The 20,085-nt window shown below is 36.9% G+C and overlaps 1 protein-coding gene across 3 annotated transcripts in view; it reads left to right on the top strand.

Annotated features, from left to right (window-relative positions):
* The first annotated feature begins 3,430 nt into the window (after positions 1 to 3,430).
* Positions 3,431 to 20,085, top strand: part of LOC124224699 (dopamine receptor, D1) — a 108,889-nt gene continuing 92,234 nt past the window's right edge. The window contains exon 1 of one of the 3 annotated variants that reach the window (XM_046636821.2): positions 3,431 to 3,470. Coding sequence is in view for 2 of the 3 variants with exons in the window: in XM_046636818.2 (XP_046492774.1) it covers positions 3,481 to 3,561 (81 nt within the window). In the remaining variant the exon portion in view is untranslated. Of the gene's footprint in view, positions 3,562 to 20,085 lie in introns of all 3 variants that reach the window. The other 2 variants (XM_046636819.2, XM_046636818.2) reach the window with 2 other exon arrangements.

Consider the following 20,085-nt stretch of genomic DNA (forward strand, 5'->3'; position numbering starts at 1 on the left):
TGTATGGTAGTAGCAGTGTTTGTTTTACTATTTCTCGTGGAAAATTTTACAATGAATTCCTAGTTAGATTGTGTTTCTTACGCGTTAAAATAATGGTCATAATGATCCAATGCATAACAAACCAATTGGAAAGCATTTTTTACTAACCTTGTTTTCGGTTCATCAAAAATAGTATAATATGTTAAAAGGTACATTTAGCGGGAGAAGCAGCTTTAAGTATTCTTGCGTATTATCATTTACCCTTAACTGACTATGAAATAACAGTATCGACGATCTAATTCGCCTCTCCTCATCCGATGCAAAGAGGTAATCTTCAAACTCCTTCACTAGCGTGACTTCTCGTTTGATAAGATTCCCGGATGTCAAATCTTCCCACCATATCTATTCCATTGACTGGCTTAAAAAATAAATTCTTCACTTGTGTAACTCAGTTAAATTTTAGGTCATTTAATTTCAAGAATTATATATATACGTGACGGGAAAGGTATCGCTCGCCGTGCAGTGTATTCGAATACATTCCGCTCCCACTCGTTGTCAAATACGTGTGGTATGCAGGTGACGGCAATCATGTATACGAGGTTTTCATTCAAGCCCCTGCGGAAGATAAACAAACATCGAGAAAAATCGAATTACCTTCGGCACCCCGAAAAATACCCTCGTCTATTTTCAGGCTCGCACTCTCCTCCCTCGCCCCGTTCCTCCCCTTCTACCGCAAAGAGTAGAAAAAAGGAAGGAAGGAGGGAGGGGACCACCGGGGCCATTTCATTCAGCACGACTCGAAAGCGGCCGGGTAAAGGTAGAATGCGAACGGCGTTCCTATCGAGGTTCTCGGTCTGACGATGCTGAATGCTTAATCGATTTTCTAAGAATCGAGCATTTTCACCTGTGATTAATCGATTGCTACTGGTTTCTTCAAAGTTTCTATTATCACGGAATTGATTCATCTTCCAAAATTACCTGATTAACGATAAGAATCAATGTATCAGAATTTCAATTGAAATCTAATTAGCCGCAGATCGCGTGAATCGGTTAATGGCACTCAAAAAATTTCAATTCCCGAATTGACTGCTTAGGCTCATTTGTTTCTGTCAACTCCTGTAAGTTGGGTAAAAATTTTATTTCGCTACTACAGTCGAGTTCACTGTTTCTACTTCCTGTCACAGTACGTTTATAAAGTTCTTAGAGCGATTTCAGACACCTGATTAACGGCAATATTTTATGGGCCGATTCTCACATTGGTAGACATATTGCGTGTATAAAAGTGTACATACGATAAACTCTTTCAAATTACAGCAACATGTTGTTTTTTTTTCACTCAACCCGTTCATTTGCATAAGCCACCATAGTGACATCCTTTTTTTCTTTGTTTTTGCATTTTTTTTTTTTTATACTCCACGCAAAGTTCTGAATTTGGTTAATATCTAAAAACCGAATTACGTGACTGGAAAAGTTAAAAAAAGATTGTATTTTTTGTTTCTGAAGTCTGTGGGGCGTGCATAAAGTGCCTGAATCCTGAACAATGCGGTAAAGTAACGTTAGTGCACGCGTGCGGGTGAATTTCTATGTTTCACACACTGGGGTTTTCTTTGGCGCATGCGCAGTTCGAATTATTTAATTTTACGCACTGTGTCACTGAGCGTAAGTTGTCTAATGACAATTTCACGCGGTTTCAGTGCCTCTCAAATCAAACTTACTATCAAAAGTAAAATATCTGACTAGTGTGTTTACAGCACTCGCCTTTGCGGCACACGGTGCAAGCTTTACATTCATCGGAAGTTGCCTACTTTTCGCGCTTGTATCACAATGTGCTATCTCGCTACCAAGACGTGATCTTTTTTTGATTGTCGAAGTCAATACACTATTTTTTCGTATAATAAATTCTCCGGAAATGTAGAATTTTCAGCTCAAGTCTAAGTAGTGCATCACAGAATGTGACCCATTGAAATAACGTGTAACAAACATAGTTGTTCTAGTTTCTGTGAGCAATTTCCCAAAATAATTATGAATACAGTCTTAATTGGAGATGATGGTATAAGTAATAACATTATCTTCAAGTATGATAATAGTTTGTTTTTCCAATGTTGGAACAACCAGAAACCAGATTTCAATGAAGTAATAACTTTTTCAAGGTTTGTTCAAAATGGTGGACTGAAACCGATTTTTCGAAGTCTATGAAAGTAAATATGTCATTATTCGTTTGGAACCCAGGACGGTTCGACTGTCAAACTGTACTACACAGTTGTTTTGGAAAATTCTGAGCGAAGAAACTAAACTACGTACGTACTTTTTGACGCGTTATTTACATGGGAAAGTCATATGAAATAAAGTACATCTTAGGCTTGAGCTAGGAATCCTACACTTCAGGGCTTTCAATTTTCAATTTGGCAAAAACCAACGTTCAGGCCGTTTTCCAATTAAAAAAAAAAAACATGGTCTAATCCGAAACAGTCTAGTGTACAACAGCAATGGAATAATCCATTTCGTTGTGATTAGAATTTTTTTTATCAATTGCACCGGTCAACATGAATTTTGAGTCTGGGTTCTTGAAGTCAAATTTCAATTTCTTCCACGTAAGTAATGGAAGAAAAAATATGTTTATTCGGTGAAGTTTGCTTTTGTAGAAACCGGAACGATATTTCGGATTTTAAGAAAATTAACTTATTTCTCGATACACAAACTTCAGTTTCACAACTAAATTTTTGAATAAAAGTGATTCAAATACGAAACTGAAGTTTTTATTATTTGTTACTTACAAAAAATGTTTGAGAAAATAGGTTAGGTTAGTTTATGTTAGATTTATTTGTCACTTACGATAAATGTTTGAGAAAGTATGTAACTTATCTTAAAATCCGTAAATTCGTTCTGGTTTCTACAAGACGAAACCTTATCCAATAAAAATATCCTTCTTTTAATTTTCATGTTTTTACTAGTCACGTGAAAGAAATCAAAAAACTTGACATCAAGAAGCCGGGACTCAAAATTCGCGTTGACCTGTGATATCAATCAATGTAAAAAAAGACGAGGACAAACTTGGTGTGAAATAAATGAATTTTTTTTTCATCATTCGATGCAATGAAATGAAAATTCGCTTATGTAAGTACAAACTCAAAGAAACTAAAAAAAATTTCTCTCGTTGACCCGTCTGTTGCCTGTACCGTCGAGATTCTTCTTTACGTCGAAAGCACACATCAGATAATAGAATTTGATCGATTCCGGTTAGTTTAGGTTAGGTTTAATAGAATTTGATCGATTCCAAGGATCGTCTTTTTTTTTTCTTTTTTTTTTTTCGTCTTTTTTTCGCATCACCTCCTCGGTCCTGGGTCCTTGTCCTCGTCGCAGGACCGCCGGGCACGGGGTGCAGGGCGACCGAGGGAATGGCGCCGAGGGGCGTCAGGGTGGCTGCCTCGCGCAGGCTGCCGTCAGTGCGCGGTGAGGCGCGCCCGCTGCCACACGCCATGCTTCTACCTCAGGTGAGCAACTATGGTCATCGAGCCATGTCAAAGCATCCCCCCTGAACCGCTCCGTCCATGGATGTCTGCCTATAAAAGCCGTCCCGAAAGAGTAAAAAAACAAAAAAGAAAAAATATTAAAAACAAAACATTGTGTGTTCCAAGCATGAGTGTGCGTGTTGCTTTGTGTGTCTGTGCACGTGTCGATGGCTCCCGATAATTTTAGCATTTAGCAAAACATTTCAAATATTTCACCAAATTTTGGAAACATTATCCAAAACTCGGGATATTCTCCGTGTAACACGCAGTCCCATCATCTACAGGCATGCTGTCACCGTTTTTCCGCACACCACATGATACATTGCCACGTTTATTGTATGTCTTTACATGTACCTACCGAAATCATGCGTTTATTATGACCATTTCCGCAATCGTCTACACGTAGTGAAAAAGGGAAGTAAAAACACACAACACATCGTACGGTGTTCACTGGACGGTATATAATTGTACGATATTTGGTGCGTATCAAAGGCACGGATTGAGGATACGCGTCTCCGTGAGACGGTGCCAGAAACAATGGTGTTAGAAGCACCGGAGCCGTTCGCCAACAATTGCAAGTTGTACCGTTGTGACGAGCCGATTGTTCAATCAAGTTGATCGTCTGCGCTTACCGACAAACTCTGGGTGGGCCGACAATTTGTGGGATAGGGTTATGGGGCAAGAGAGGTGTAATTTAGGCCTACCTACAATAGCCGCGATTGAGACCATCGTTCCATTCATTCTCGGTTTGAATTCGGTCTCGATTAATGCCACGATCCTAACTAAATCTAACCCCGTGCAATCTGCCACGGAGAGAATAAAAGAGCAGATTTTACTCAATATTTTGCTGGAAAAGAAGGACAGATCCAGGTTCGTCGGTAAAACATACTTCATAAAATGCAAAAATTACTCTAGAATCAGTGAAAACTGCTACACTTACGGTAAAAAAAAAAAAAAAGTCGACGCGGGTATTTTTTACTAAAAGCCCTGATGTTTCCCTCTTTTTCGTTGCCGTTTTGAGTAAAATCTGCTCTTTTTCTTCTCTCCGTGTGACGAGTCTGAGTCTCGCCTACCGGCCTACGATCAACGACTCGAGCTTTTATCGCCGAGATTCGTTCATCGTTCCTTAAACCGACGGCAAACGAATCTGTCCCGTGCAACAGGCACCCGGCTCTGTGTTCTTTCAATTGGGTGAAGCCCTCCCTCCGCCCCATCGTTTCACCCCCATTCTGTCTCTCCTCCCCCTCATCCCTCGCCGTATAATCATACTTGTCGTAAATCACACTAATAAAAAAATCTGTCTCGATTTCACTCACCGAATTAAACTCGCTGTCCCACCGAATTCGTCGACAATCAGATCGGGATTATATATGACATATATAATACATAACATATATATATTTTTTTCCCGCACCGTGTGAATAAGCACGTTGTTGAGTGAGCGATTTCGATTTAATAAGTGCGAACAATAAATTGAAAAGGTAAATATAACTCCGAGTTGTTGACTTAAATAGAAAAACTGATCGATGTGGTTCTTAGTTGTTTTTTTTTTTCTTCATCCGTTTACTTCAACCGTAAGTAATTAGAAATATTTTTCCAACTTTGATTTTCAATTGAGAATAATTTGGTACCGTAAACAAAATAACGATTTCGAATGTAGTAAAAATAACGAATAAATCGTTGGTGGAATATTTTGGCAAACTAACAATTTGGTGGAGTGTCGTGATTATCCGGGAAGCTGATCGATTTTGGATTCTCGAAAGCCGAGAGCGTCGCTTCGCTGGAACGAAAATACGAACGGGAAAAAAATGTGTGAAATCGAGCAACGAAGTGAAATGATGTGAAATAAGTCGAGCGTAACTTGGTGAAAGAGTGGAGCAGAAAGAGTTTTACTGGAAAATGAAATATCGCCCATCAGGAATGCCGGCTCTACCTATACCTAATATACAGTGAATCTGGGATTTCGGTGCAACAGGCGATTCCGACTTCACCCCGGATTGACAACGACGATTTTTCGTTGGCTGCAACGATGACCAAGCGAATTATGTGCAAAACACACACGTCAATCTACGTGCCTGCGTGTAATCAAGCTAAACGGAATTCGATTATTCATTCTGACGTGCGTTTGCCCGAGAATCACAGCGAGGTTGGGAACGCGGAATATTGACCGAGGGCAAAAGTGTAACCGCTGTGAAAAATGAACAAATGAACAAAATTAGAAGAAATAAAAATTAAAATTAAAGAGCAGGCGCGTAAACTTTCCGCGATTCCAATTAATCTCGTGCCCGTGAAGCTCGGATGTTCAGTTTGTGCGAAAAGTTTCACAGTTCAAATGATTTGCCCCTCGAGAAAGGCCTTTTCGAAACGTCGTTGTTATTGTTTTTATTGTTGTTACACCGTTCGCTGGAGAGAGTTGTTAATACACTGGGTGGCTCTGTTGTACGGAATCGCAAGGCTTAATTAAGGTTTAGGAAGCTTATTGATTATTGTGCGTCGAGCAACGAATCAACATCTGATTAATTAAGTAATCATTTATATAGTCCATCATATGTAGTCGTTATTATTAGTTATATTCTTTCTTTTAGCTCGCATTTTCTTGTTAGATGTTCACTCGAAACTTATATCATTCAAACATTATCCCACAACAGTATAATTCCATATCAGATCTAACAAATCGCCAGTGAATGTCAAAAAAATAACGTAAACTGTTTTGCCAACTGGTCGTGAGCCAATGACGAGTGAAAAAATGGCTCAGTACTCGTGGCGTGAATTTTTCGACGTTTGCCCGATGAAACATCGGATTTAATCGTATAACAATAATGTCATAATCGTTGTATTTGTACAGTTTTGTGCAAAGGAATCTGGCGTGATAAAGCTCGAGCAGCCCTTTACTACACGCGATAAACCTCAGAACAAATGTGCCGTGTGTAAATACAATTGATAATTCAGTCGGAACGCGTGATAATTTTACGAATACTCATCATTTTGCTTATCAAGTTTATTCTTTTGCTGAAAATGTTTTCTGCATATCGTTGTACGTGGTTTGAAGTGAAATAATTTTCTACAACTAAGATGAAAATATAAAGTGAAAAGTGCACGCAGTAAAACCCTGCTAGAACGTATAATTTCCAGTCGATTGAAACGTGGCTGAATTAATCCACATATTGTCCACTGATCGGGATAAATTTTCAAATAATTTAGATATTTAGATCAAAGAGCGTTTATTGTTGAATGATTTCGTGTTCGAATCGACTAATTAATATCCTCTCACAAACGGACTATTGTTGAGTTCATCCTAGAATTTTCATGATTTTGGATTTAATGTAGGGAATAATTAAGTAGAATTTTGATGAGATGCGCCATTATGGTTGAACAATAAGCGATAGATTCAATCTAGTGAAAATCGGTTATGCATATTTCTACGCCACTTTAACTACTCGAAATATCAATATAAATATTAGATCATTTTTGGGGAAATCAGGTTTTCTACATTAACCCTTTCAGTCCCAGTGGGATGTTTAGGGACCCAGCTCAAAAATTTCCACTTCCCATATTTATCCCAGTATATTTGAAACTTCAAATGCTCTTTATTACTTCGTATGACTATCAAAATATGGAAAAATCTAATCTTTTCCACATTATTAAACCCACGCACACACAGATACGTGCTATTTTGGATCCGCCATCTTGGATTTAAAAATTATCAAATTGTGACTTCAGATTCGTGATCAGCGACTGCAAAAACTCTCAGTAACAAATATCGGCCAGAATCATCGAATTTTTACAGTTTTTTCGATTTTACATCCGCCATATTGGATCCGCCATCTTGAATTTAGAAAATATCAAATTTCGACTTCGGATTCATGATCAGTGACCCCAAAAATCCCCGAGCAATCAAAATCAGGCCTAAATATTGTGTTGGAAAATTTGTGATAAAAGGGTTAAAGGTGGTACAGAAAATAATTTTTCAAAGTTTTAAATCCGATCTTGATCCAAATCACAAAATATTCAATTAGTTTTTTGAAGAGGGAGAGCCAGTTGTGATCAGAAACACACTCCACCCTTATATTCTGTACGTAAAAACCAAATTTTAAGCCAGACCGGGTGATAAAATACCTAGTCGTTTTTCGAACGTTTCTAGAAAAGGTAACAGATATTATAGCGAAGAGTGGTATCAAAAATAACCCTAATTCAAATTTTTTTTTTTTTTTTTGTCCTCTATAGAAAATATGAGTGGCATTGGGATTCTTATGGATTAAGAATTAATACAATAACTTGCGGTAAACTATAAACTTCATAGTCTCAACTGTACTTACATTAATCTGTTTTTATCCACTGTGGAGATAACTTTTTATAAATGTTTTTTCAAATCATCCCTGGAGATCTCTAACGCTTATAAAATAAGCCCGAGAAGATTAGAATCAGAAAAAAAACAACAGAGTTCAAGGACTTAAAACATTTTAACGATAAAACCTTGTCTCAAGTCGTTATGATATCTTACGTAAGTTTTGTTATTCGAATTTCTAAGGATATTTTTTCGTTTGTGCTTACCGTCATTCGCGAAAATAACATTGCTCGAAGTTATTAAAAATTTTTTCGTCGTCTTCTCTTAACTTTTTATTCAAATGGTACGGCCCTCGTTTAATCTTATAATTAAGCAAGATGTTTTAAATATGAGGAAAAAGCCTCCGGACTTTTCATCCCGTTAAAGAGAGTAGATGTTCAAAAATTAGATGATGGGTGTATAAATTTTGTAAAAGACGGATTTTGCTCCGTACATCTCGAGTTGAAATAGATTCTTTACTCACCGAATTATGTATTAAAGAAAAGGATACATTCAACAACACGTTTAATCTTCCTTACGAAGTTGAACATTTTTCGAAGAAGCTTTGAAAACGATCGAAAGATATTCGGAAAAGAAGCTGTTCAGAAGCTTCGGCAAATTTTTGTATTCATATATACTGATTTACGAAAAAAATCGTACGTAAATCTAATTAATTTTTCGAGTGACTGAAATTGCACTGAAATAGGGAAAATTCCTGAATATTCTTTTTAAACTGATCAATATATATATATTTTTTTTTTTTTTTTCAAATCAGGCAGACGTTTATTTCGATTAAAGTGAGAAAATATCCACCCCTTCAAAGATGCCGGGTTCAGTCAAATAAACACCAGCTGCCTCGACAAATCTCTTACCTCCCCGGAGAGCGTATTTCGACGTCTAAGGATACCGTATTTACGTTTGAAAGTGAATTTATCGTTTGAAAATTCGAAAGCCGAATTGGGTAAAAATTAAAGTCTCAGATTGCGAATGGGGCGGCTTATTCTTCGTTCAGTCGTGTAAGTACGAAATTCGTTTCGCGTCCAAGCGCACAAAACGAAAGGAGAAACTTGTATGAAAACGGTGTTCAGCACGCGTTCAAAATTCTTATTTCGTTCTTTGGAATTTAGCAATTTTCTTCGACGATTCGACGATCACGAAACGTCCGATACCTTACACCCGCCTATATTTGTTCCTGTTCCCTTCTTTTGTGCTTTCCGTGATTTTTTTCTTTTCCTTCTTTCTTTATCCACTCACTGTATACGTCATACTGTACCTTAATACCACCAGCATTGTGTCGGAGCAAAGAGCATGATGACGTTACTCTGACGGCAGTCGATTCACTCGCAGCTTAAAGACACTCGTCACGGCAATTATCCAGAAAATTGGTTTTCACGTTTTACTTTTTCACGAGAACCCGATCCGAATGATGCGAATCAAATAATTCCAATTTTTCTAATAATTCAAACCCATCGAATAATTCAAGACTTCGAGTTTCGAGTTCGGACGATTTTAATTTCTCCAATCGTTCGGTCGAAACCTCAAATTCTTTTCAATACCTTGGATAAAAGATACGAATAATTCAGTCACAATCTCAAATATGCCTTCTTTCTTTTTTTTTTTTTTTTTTCGAAACCGTCCAAATTTATTGATTTTTTCATACGTTGTGTTCATTTTAAGAAATTAGACTTAATATTCTGTCAAACAGAATTTAACGGCCGCGCGGAGAAAGAAGAAAGGTTGAAAAAATTAACATTTCTAAAAAATCTTTAAACGTCATTTCGCTCGGGATTTTTCTTCAGACAATATTGGATACGCCTCTGTAAAATACTTCTAAACTCTGCGAATCGGTACTTTCTTAGATCTGGTGATAAAATTACGGAAAAATTTGTCCGATGTAAGTAATGTAATTTCAGGCCATTGAAAAAATTTTCACAGAAAAATACTTACAAAATGCACAACAGTGTTTATTATGAACACAATTCGTTCAATGCCAAAGTTGGTGAGCTTGATAATGAAACTGAAACTCAATATTCATCTCAAAAGTTTTTGCAGCTGGATTTTATCAAAGACTTGAAGTTCAGAGCGATATGAAATACTTGCTACTCAGTTTAATGCAATTATTGCAATAATTAACAAATAAGCTTCCTATCTTATTCTTTTCAGCTGATGTAACTCAACCGTATTACTGAAACGCAAAAATAGAGCCTAATTTTGTTAAAAGAGGTTGAAAAAATGCAAGCTTATACGGGGTGGGGTTTAAGTTTGAATTTCTCGAGTTCCGATAGCGCCTAATTCCGAATTATTTGGTGGCAAAACTTGGTCGGAATGGTCGGAAACCCGATGACTCAAAGTTCCGAAATGCAAGATTTCGAAAGTTCAAGTTCCGATAGAGAATAATTCCGAAAAAATAAATTTTCAATAGAGTAAAATTCTGATAATTAAAAGAAACTCGCACAGCGTAGCTTACTTAACGAGTGGGTGTATAAAATGAGAATGACCAGGATTCTGAACGTAAGAATATCGAGAATCCAAAACAAAGAAAGATCAAAATAGTGAAATTTCACCAAGCCCGAAATCCACAAGTCTGAAAATCTTCGATCGTTCAGAATTCCAATGCGTCAGATTTTTTAATTTTCTTATTTTCGTACTTTGGGAACTTTGACTTATCGGAGTTTTGCCCTTTCGGGAATTTGTCCTCTCGGAACTTTACACTTTCGCAACTTCGAGCGTGGGGTTTTGGCCCGTTTGAAACTTTGATGTTTTGTCAAAGTTTGATTTCTTTACTTTAAATTTCGTTATCAGGAAACTTGGAACTTGGTGCGTTTGAAACTTTTCAAATTCGGAATTTAAACCCCGCACCGCTGATTCAAAGAAACCTCTTCAATTTTCTGCAAACGTCGTCTGTTGTGCCGCGGTGATATTTAATACAGACTTCATATTTTGGAAAAAATATTTAATCACGGGTACGTGTCGTACAAAGGTTCGGAACTTTCATGCTACAACGTAAAATGCTCGCTCGAATTGACCGACAACTTCGTCATGTCCTGTTTGAAATGAAACTCAGCTTTTCGGAAACGAGTTATAAGCCTTTTTCTTGAAACTACCGATGTGTGACGTGCACCACTTTCTACCCCGATACCGGACGAATCGCCGGCAAATTTTCGGTTCAATTGATTCGCCTCTCAGTTTCGAAGATCTTTTCGTCTTTTCTTTGCTCTCTCTTTCTCTCTTATTTTCTCTTTTTCCGAATACGTACGGATTTCGGATCCCCAACTGTATAATATCGGCCATACGTACGCCATCCCATCCTTTCAGCGATCTTTTGTTGTAAGTGAAAATTGAAAGATTTTCCACGTATATGGAATACGCGTGAAAGTAATTCAGGGGAGTAGACATCGAAAAATTTATATATATATTTTTTTTTCTTTATCTTGTTCTATTCCGTATACTATAATCTCTTCCGAACATGTTGGTGCAAGAAAAACTGAAAAATTCGCAAAATTGAGCTCAGGGGAGGCAGGAAGGCTGGAAATGTGATAAAAATTCGGATGTGACGCATATACACGCATTTTTCTCTAAAAAACGTTTTTCACTAGTTTTGCCACGATTAGTCAAGAACGCGGTAAGATATCGCTTTGTCCTTTTTTTCTCTAAATGAAGATATTAACTTTCTCTACAAAGTGAACCAGCGTCTATGGCCAAACAAAAATGTACTATTATTGGTATTATAACAAATGTCACTCACTTATCGATGTTTTTTAAATTTTAGCTGTCATTTTTTAGTTTTATCTTCATGTTTTTTCAAAAATATTAGGTTACGTTTACAGAGGAACATCCTCTGAAGAGAATGGCGCTTGAAATTGCCAGAAACTCTAACCGTTCACTCGGAATCGTAGCAATAAAAGAGCAGCGCATGAGACGCGTTGTCTTCTTTATCCGCCAGTATCTCCCATAAATATTTATATTTTTTAAATTTTAACTACCGGATTTTATAGGCAAAACTCCAATAAAAACGTTGTAAAAAGAAAGTGTACGCATGTTGTTTCAGTTCTTCACAAATGCCATTTGAATTTTATTCCATTTATGGCCTATTTAAGAAATGAGTTTATCTCTAATTTTTTATACATAAAAATTAATCAAAAGAGTTTGAACACTCGTTTGAACACACGAAACAGCTTGATCTTTGAGAGAATCAAAAACAAAAAGTGGGGCGCATAAACTGAAATTACAAAACCAGCGGATAAGGATCCACTAAAACTTTTTGTCCGGACTTCTACGGTGTCCTTATAAACTGCGCGATAATTTTATGCATAACCTTCTCGTGGAATTGTTAATATCCAAGTCGCACAGATACAGCAACCATGCTGTCAGAGGGGAATCTTTTATCCAGCTTTTTATAGTTGACCTCCTCGTTGGTAGCGACTCTTTTATTTTGCGCTGCAAAAATCCAGGTTGCGGAAGTGGGCAGAGAAAATTTATGAATTCCCAAGATTATCTGGCGGCGAAATGTCTTCCGCGGTTTTTTATAACGTTTCTCTCGTGAAAACCAAAACCGTCTTTCCTAATCCTAGAAACTTGTCGAATTATAAATTTTCGATTGATTATTAGTCAGATTTATTTACTCGGGTTGGCAATAAAACAACAACTGAGTAGTCGTGGGCAAAACTGTAATTGGTAAATAACAAAAACGATTTCATTTTCCAATTAAATGAAAATGAAATACATATTACAGTTTTGTTCTGTAGTTGCAGAAGAAAAAATTGTAATTAGATCACGATCGATACTGTAACAGAGAAATACTTTGTGCAACGCAGTGACGAAAACCCATGTTGCATGAATTTGTCATTGACATTTATACTTAATGTCATGCAGTACTCCTATCTTTACCAACTGAGCAAACTCACCCATTTCCTTCCTATATTAAATAGCTAAATAATTGGTGTATCTCTAAATGTTCGGTCGGTAAGGGTAGGATCACCACATGGCCTTAAGATTCAAATAGACAAATATGCCGCCATATATGCAGAGAGGCACGTACGCCCCACTTATGCAATTGCTTTATGTACGAATATAATGATGCAGAGTATGCAGACATTGTCTCTAATGTGTTGACAAGTGAAAAACGCCGTCCTTCGTGTTTGGGCGTGATCGTTTTGCTTTATTTTTATCACTACTCGTGACGTTCGTCATTCGTAAGCGTATAATAAAGTTTAGTTTAATGGCGGGAAATTTGAAGAAGACGGAGATTTCTTTTCATTAAAATACTCTTCCTGCAGCTGACAACACACAGACAAAATCTGCCGGTAAAATATCTTGACGCCGTTTGCGAGCGTGCAATAAAACAAAATGTCGACGTCCCGCCAACAAATATTATGGAAAAAATAGGATGTTTGTGCCTGAAAAACATTTGACGACACAACTTGTCTGTGCGTCGATTGGTTTATTAATATAATTAAATGGTAGTCCGGTATTGGTTTGTCAATTACTTAAACGGTAGTCCGACCCTTGGAATCGTTAAAAAATAAAACCCTTTTCAACGCAACGACATCGCAAAGACGTTAAAACTCACAATCAGTCTAAACTAGAGATTGTAGAGATGTGATATTTCAAGTTGACGCGATTAATCGAGTAGGTAATAATTTACAAAAAAGTTTCACTTAAAAACAGAAAATGTGCAAACTGAAACCCAGTGGAATTATTCTTTCTACGATGCATTTTGGCTGGAAACTGGTATGAAGTTTACACGATACACGTATTGATTTCAATGCGAAATTCAATTCTGTTCCAGGGACATTTATCGTGTTGTCTTCGCCAATATGCACATCTCGCAACTATTTTCTCAAGAATTTGATTGCAAACGATCGCAAATTCTACGGACAATGAATCGTTACAACTAAACTAACCCAGAACGCGCGTGCCTGAAGCTAATTTCATAAATCTTCACAAGCACAGAGTAAAATGTATAACATCGTTGAAAAACTGTTATACCTGGTACAGAAATGCAGGTGGAACATTTAGTACAAACAGATTTGTTTAAGGAAAATTTGATTAGAAGCAGTGTTCATTGGAAATGGAAGTAAGAAATTTTCTCATGAGCCAAACAGATAAGTAGCAGAAAAAATGGATCATTAAGAATATTGCTTTTCCTAAACGGTCGAATCGGTACGTAGAAAAATATCGATCTAATGTTTTTTGCTGCACTGTAACAAGTCGTAGAATTAAAAAATCGCTCAGATACACCTCGGGTACTTTTTTTTGTGAGGATTTCGTTAATACGAAGAGCGAATCTCCTATGCAACCGATTTACGACATTCAACAACAATCTCTAATTTTTAGAGGGTGATCGAATTGCCGTGAAATCGACCGTTGAAAAAATTCTCGTTTCTTATCCCGTCTTTGCAGTGTAAAAAGTAAGTGTTGAAAATGGACATACGATGACAGTGAATAGCTAGTGGAGGTAGAAAAAGTGGGAGAGAGAAAAGCAGTGAGGTGAAAACATTGAAGTAAGGAAAGAATACTTGGGCGCATCGCTCAACGTGGCCATCTGATTTTTCCAAGAAGTTCTTACTCCAACTTTCCTCCCCAATGTATTCGGTTTACATATACAGGGTGTCCCATTTAAGCTATCACAGCAGAATATTTTGTGAACAACGCATTTAAGAGAAAAATGGTTGAAATAAAAGTTTCATAGTTCGAAGGGACGATACAAGGTCATTTGAAGGTTAACATTGCTTTTTTGAATGGGAACTTGTACTTTTTTCATAGATTTGGATTCTACGTAAGAAAAAGGAAACTTTTGTTTCAAACTGTTTCTCTTACGACATGAATTTTCAAGATATATAATAATTAGTCAATGAAACAGTAAATTCGGAAAAAAATTTATCTCGACAGATACTGAAAATTATGCCCGTTAAAGTTAATACACTTTTCAAGACGCTTTCCAAAAGATGTATGACATTGTGGTAAATTTTCTCGTTTGATGTCTCTGCATGCATTTCTGATTCGCTCCTTCTGATATCCTCTAGAATAGTTGCTATGAAGGAGCCACATAAAAAAAAAATGATGAACTTGTAAGATGTGATGATGTAGTAGGTCAATTTATGTACTGGTCCGCCTCTGCCGATTCAATGATTGTTGTAATCATTGTTGAAGAATTGATGTCACAGGAAAAACAGTTTAAAATAAGAATTTTCTATTTTCTTTTTTTTTTCTGTGCAGAATCCAAATTTGTAAAAAAAAGTATGTTGTGCATGAAAAATCAGGATACAGTGAAGTGTAAATGAAATTTAATTACTACCGATTACGAACTCGAACTGAAATTTGGTAAATTCAAAATGGCGGTTGCAATATGCAGCGGTGTAAGACATAAGAAATTACTTTACGGAAGAAACTTGGTACCTGGGAGGTTTTCGAGAATACTGCTTACGTGTCTGAAAATTAAAAATCGCGGGTCTAAGGACAAAGACAATTTTAAATTTCGTGAATTTCGACTTCAGAATTGTAATCAGTGATCACAGAAAATCCCGAGAACAATGTCTCATCCGAATGAAATAACTCATAACTTTTTTGTCAGCCATATTGGATCCGCCATACTGAATTTTTAAATTTTTAATTCAAGTTTGTAATTCAAGATCCCTAAAATACCACCAAATTATGTGAAAAGTGTAAAATCGCTTAATTATCTCAAGCAACGTAAAGACTCTGAAAATGTTATAAAAACTTTTATTATCTTCTGTAATCTTTTGAAATCCTGTGATATCTTGTGAAACCATCTGAAATACCTGACTTCTCTGAAATCTTTGAATCCGTAATGAATCTCTGCAAAACTTTATGAAATTCTAGTAAATAGTTTGCAGCCCTTTAAAATTCAGTAAACCCCCACGAAATTTTTATTAGAAATGTTTTTAAATAATTCTGTCTTGCAATCCGGACAATTTCATGATTTTTTCCCAGTTAGTGGTTGACCTTTAATTCTTTTATGAAAGTTTTTCAAATGTGGCCATAATTGAAGTTTGGGACGCTCCATTAACTAAACAGAAAATGATAGGATCAATGAATTTAATACGTGAGTAATTTGGCCAACCTTGATTGACAAGTCTAAAAACTTTCCACTCACAATCAGATGTGTTTTGTGCTTATAGAATAACTAAAATCAGGTTATTCATTTTTTTTCTTTTTTTTGCCATAAATCGAACACACACACAGATTCATTTAAAAATGGACAGAAATGATAGACCTTAAAACGTCGTGATCTAGTGAAAAATGAACTTTTCATTTTTGGGGTGGTTATAATAACTTCCCTTATTCTCTTTTTCTCTGAAGTAGAGAAAACGACTTTGCTCAAAAACAGAAATCGATGCGCATTAAAAATACACTTTCCTTTTGGATACCTCAAAGTATTGTGATTGCGAAACCTTCCAACGTTTTCTCCGAACAAATTTTTCCGAAGCTCGAAGCTTAGTTTGCCAAATACACCCCAGAAACGACGTTTGAAAAAGACACGACCGACCAACTAACGTACTAATGATTAACATTCGTTTAATTAAATAGTTTATTTCTTCGATAAGAATACCTCACGATTTTTTCAAGTTTTTAAGTGCGGCGCTGTACGAATAAGTGGAATAAGCAATTAATTTTCACTTTTTTTCCAAATATCTCGATAGGGGTTTGAGACATCGAATTTTACGCTCATACATTATTTATAAATCTTAATAAAATACATGAACTTTATTTCTACGACTATTTTGAATAAATCGCATAGTCATCGATTAAAATGCAGTGCTTTACTATATTGAAATATTTTATGCGGATTACGTATCGCCTAACTGATCCAAAGGATTGCAAATCAGGAATTTCTTTTGGTGTCACTGAATGAAATCTAAAATGAAAATTGTATATGAATTCAAGATTATTCACCCGAAATGGTGAACACCATCGTAATAGTGTCATCGGATTTTCATGACCATTCTCAAGCATGTCGTTTTTTTTTTCTACTTATTTTGAACATGATGTCCAAAATTTTATCATCAGCTGTGCAAATATTTAATTGTAGCTTTCATATTTGGCTATTAAATTATCTTTAACAAAAATCCAACTAATTTTGAATTTTGAGGCGACTAATATTGGGCCCTCATTTTGAATATATACAAATAAAAAATATATGAATCGTTATGAAAATTCAGTGACATCCGGTACGATTGCGTCCGTAATTTTGGATCCATCATTCTGAATATTTATCCTTTTTCCATCATAGATTTCGCGCAGTCACACAAAAAGAAAACCCTGATAACTTTCAATATTGGAAATAATAAAAGTACGTACTCCGGGTTAAGTGTTTCAATATAATAAATAATTACATTTTTCTTGTTAACCTTGCGATTTATCGATAAAAGTCATGGAAGTAAGTTAAAGCATAAATAAAATATTGATTAAAGCCAAAAGTCGGACAAGTCGCAAGCATCGGGGTTGTTGCAGAACGTTATACGGCATTGGCACAAACGAGTTCAACGCATCGTGTCACGAACGAGGGTTGCAAAAGGGTAACAGACGTGTTGCTCTCGCTTTTGCGGCGATCATGAGGTTCGCTGTACTTTCGCCCATATCTGCGCCTTGGAAAAAAAGGAAGCGGGTGAAATTATTGCACGACAGAAACCTCCGAGCAAATAATACGGCTACCCCTAATTAGCGAGCTTTGCAGACCCTACCTTGCTATTTTTCAATTCCTCTATTTTATTTCTCTCAGTTTGCTTTGGGACGGAGTACTTGTACCCCTTTTCATTCCCTTGGAGACGGTTCGAATGCGTGCCTATGTACGTACAACGTAGTAAAGCCACCTAGTGGTGAATACTTGTGATGTATTTACCTTTTCCCTAGTTATTTCCCTGGGATACCCTTAAGATGTGTTCTCATCGCTTCTGTATTGACTGTACGGTGTTGGAAAAGCCTGACGAATATAGTGTATTATTATCCTAATCTCAGAGGTAGTCAACCCCTTTATTATTCCCTGCTTTATGTATGGTTGATGGATACGTTAGGCGTATGGCTATGGGAATATGAACCACATCTCAGGTTTCGAGTTATTCATAAGCCAAGGGTACCATGGTTATGTGCGAATATTGAACCTGTCGATCAAGGCGTCTGAACTCAGCTGTATTCGGTACATTCAAAGCCATTGTGCCGTTCAAGGTGTGCTATATTTTTAACCACATATAAAATTTTCAAACGCATAAGCCGGTACAATTTATGTGTTAGAAATAATCATGGATTTGGTGAATTTTTCTAATCTGTTTAGCATTTCGCGGGAACTTGGAATAGATACATATTGATTCTTACGACTTGATCTGATTTTAATTGTGATTATCCAATGCTGTATAGTCAGATCTAGTTGATTAGAGGCAGATACAAAGTTTGCGCATACGTTGAAGTTTCAGCGGTCATTCTTATCCCTCTCGATCCGAGTGAAAAGACAAAAATAAAAGGAATCGTTATAAAGAGCACTGATTTACTGTTTCGGAATTTGCACTCCTTCTATACGATTGAAAATTGAAAGATAAAAAAAATCGCATACAATGGGGTGTAAACTATATTATTTTACTGTTTCGCGTGCGTTAATGTATTCCCGAACTACCGTCTCGTGTAATTGTGTACGCACTTGCCAATAATACGTATTAACGTATGGAAGCGGAGCGTTAATTCATTTAACGGCCGAAACCACGTGGAGAGATTTATCATGACGAAGCATGGTTGTAAATTTGGCCTATTAATAACAATTGTGAGTCCGCGCGTATCTCCATAAGCTCATGACACAATCTACAGTACAATCCGCTTATCGACGTGGATACTCAGTGATCAATCACGGAATTAAAATGGTATTGTTTTCAGTGTCAATCCTGTGCTCAGCCTAAAGTTGAATTAAAATCCAGATCCGTCGAATTATTTATAAAGATTAAAAATTGCTGACAATGATAATTCGTTCGACAGCAACCAGTGGATGAGCGGCAATAAACTCCTCGAATTCCCGATTCGAAACAGTACCAAATAAACTGCACCAACGTTTTCACATTCAAACGCAGTTTCACGCCAAATAATCTATCGATCCCTGCCGTTCGAATCCGAATTCGTATCCAAAGGTATCAATAGTCCAGTTTCGGACTCAATCAGTCTGCACCGGCATTCAGTGCTGCAGCGAAGACTAGGCCACAAGTCGAGGCGATTACAAGCATATGATAGAGTGTGTAGCGTGAACCATTCGTGCCCGTTGAACACCATACAATACAGGGTAAAGTAGTTCCTATGGGCTTTGCGTATTGTGTCGAGCACGAGCGCAATATTTGCTTTCACGTTCACGATGTAATGGATATATTGAAAGGGGTTTCCCTGCCCCTCGGAACAGCAAAATGTGACGGGCAATTAAGATTGCGAAGTGTTACGCTTCTTACCAATTCACGGGGTCTCCCTCAGTCTCCAATAAGATGGCAGAGCCGTCTTAAGGCGTGGACTAGTGGAGCTATGGCCCAGGGTGCTCGGTGCCCCTTGGGGACAAAGCGCAGATTTAACAAGGAAAGTATCCCCGGTCGATTTCTCTGATTTCATTTCGTTTGTAATATGTTATAGTAGACTGAAAACTTGGTGACACATATTTTTTTATCTGGCATTAAACACTTTATAGCGGTGATACCACCCTCCAAAGTAAGGCGTGTCGCGGGGAGATTTAACAGTTGTTTTTCTTTTTTTTTTGTAATTGAGAAAATCACAATCTTCATTCCTCGTTATGAGAAAACTTTTCCCGATGGAATGGTTGAAAAATTTGATGTTCTTGTGGGTGAAACTGCCAATTCACACCTTGACATGCCTTACTTTGGAGAGTGGTTTCGCGCGCTTACAATGTTTAATGGCAGATAAAAAAAAAGTACGTATCGCTTAGTTTTTAGTCTACTATAACATGTTACAAAAGAAATCAAAGAGATACCTTCTTTGTAAGCAGCGAAGACTTCGATGTGCCGAGTCCAATAACGACGGTGACACTGTTTTCGGGGCTGATAACGATATGCGGATCAATACGTTTTTATTGTTTATCGACCAACTTTTCACAGAATTGGTGCGCAGAAGTGCTGTATGTTCTGATTTTTACGCAAAATTCGGAGTCCTCGGTAGACTATCATCGGTTCCAGTATGTAACATCAAGAACCAAACAGCTCGGATCGTTAAAATATACCCGAATGATCGAGAAGATGAGTTAGTTGAAGAGTGCGTTGATTTTCACGATTTTTTAAA

This window comes from Neodiprion pinetum, chromosome 1 (genome assembly GCF_021155775.2).
Source record: "Neodiprion pinetum isolate iyNeoPine1 chromosome 1, iyNeoPine1.2, whole genome shotgun sequence".
In the NCBI taxonomy this organism is placed as follows: Eukaryota; Metazoa; Arthropoda; class Insecta; order Hymenoptera; family Diprionidae; genus Neodiprion; species Neodiprion pinetum.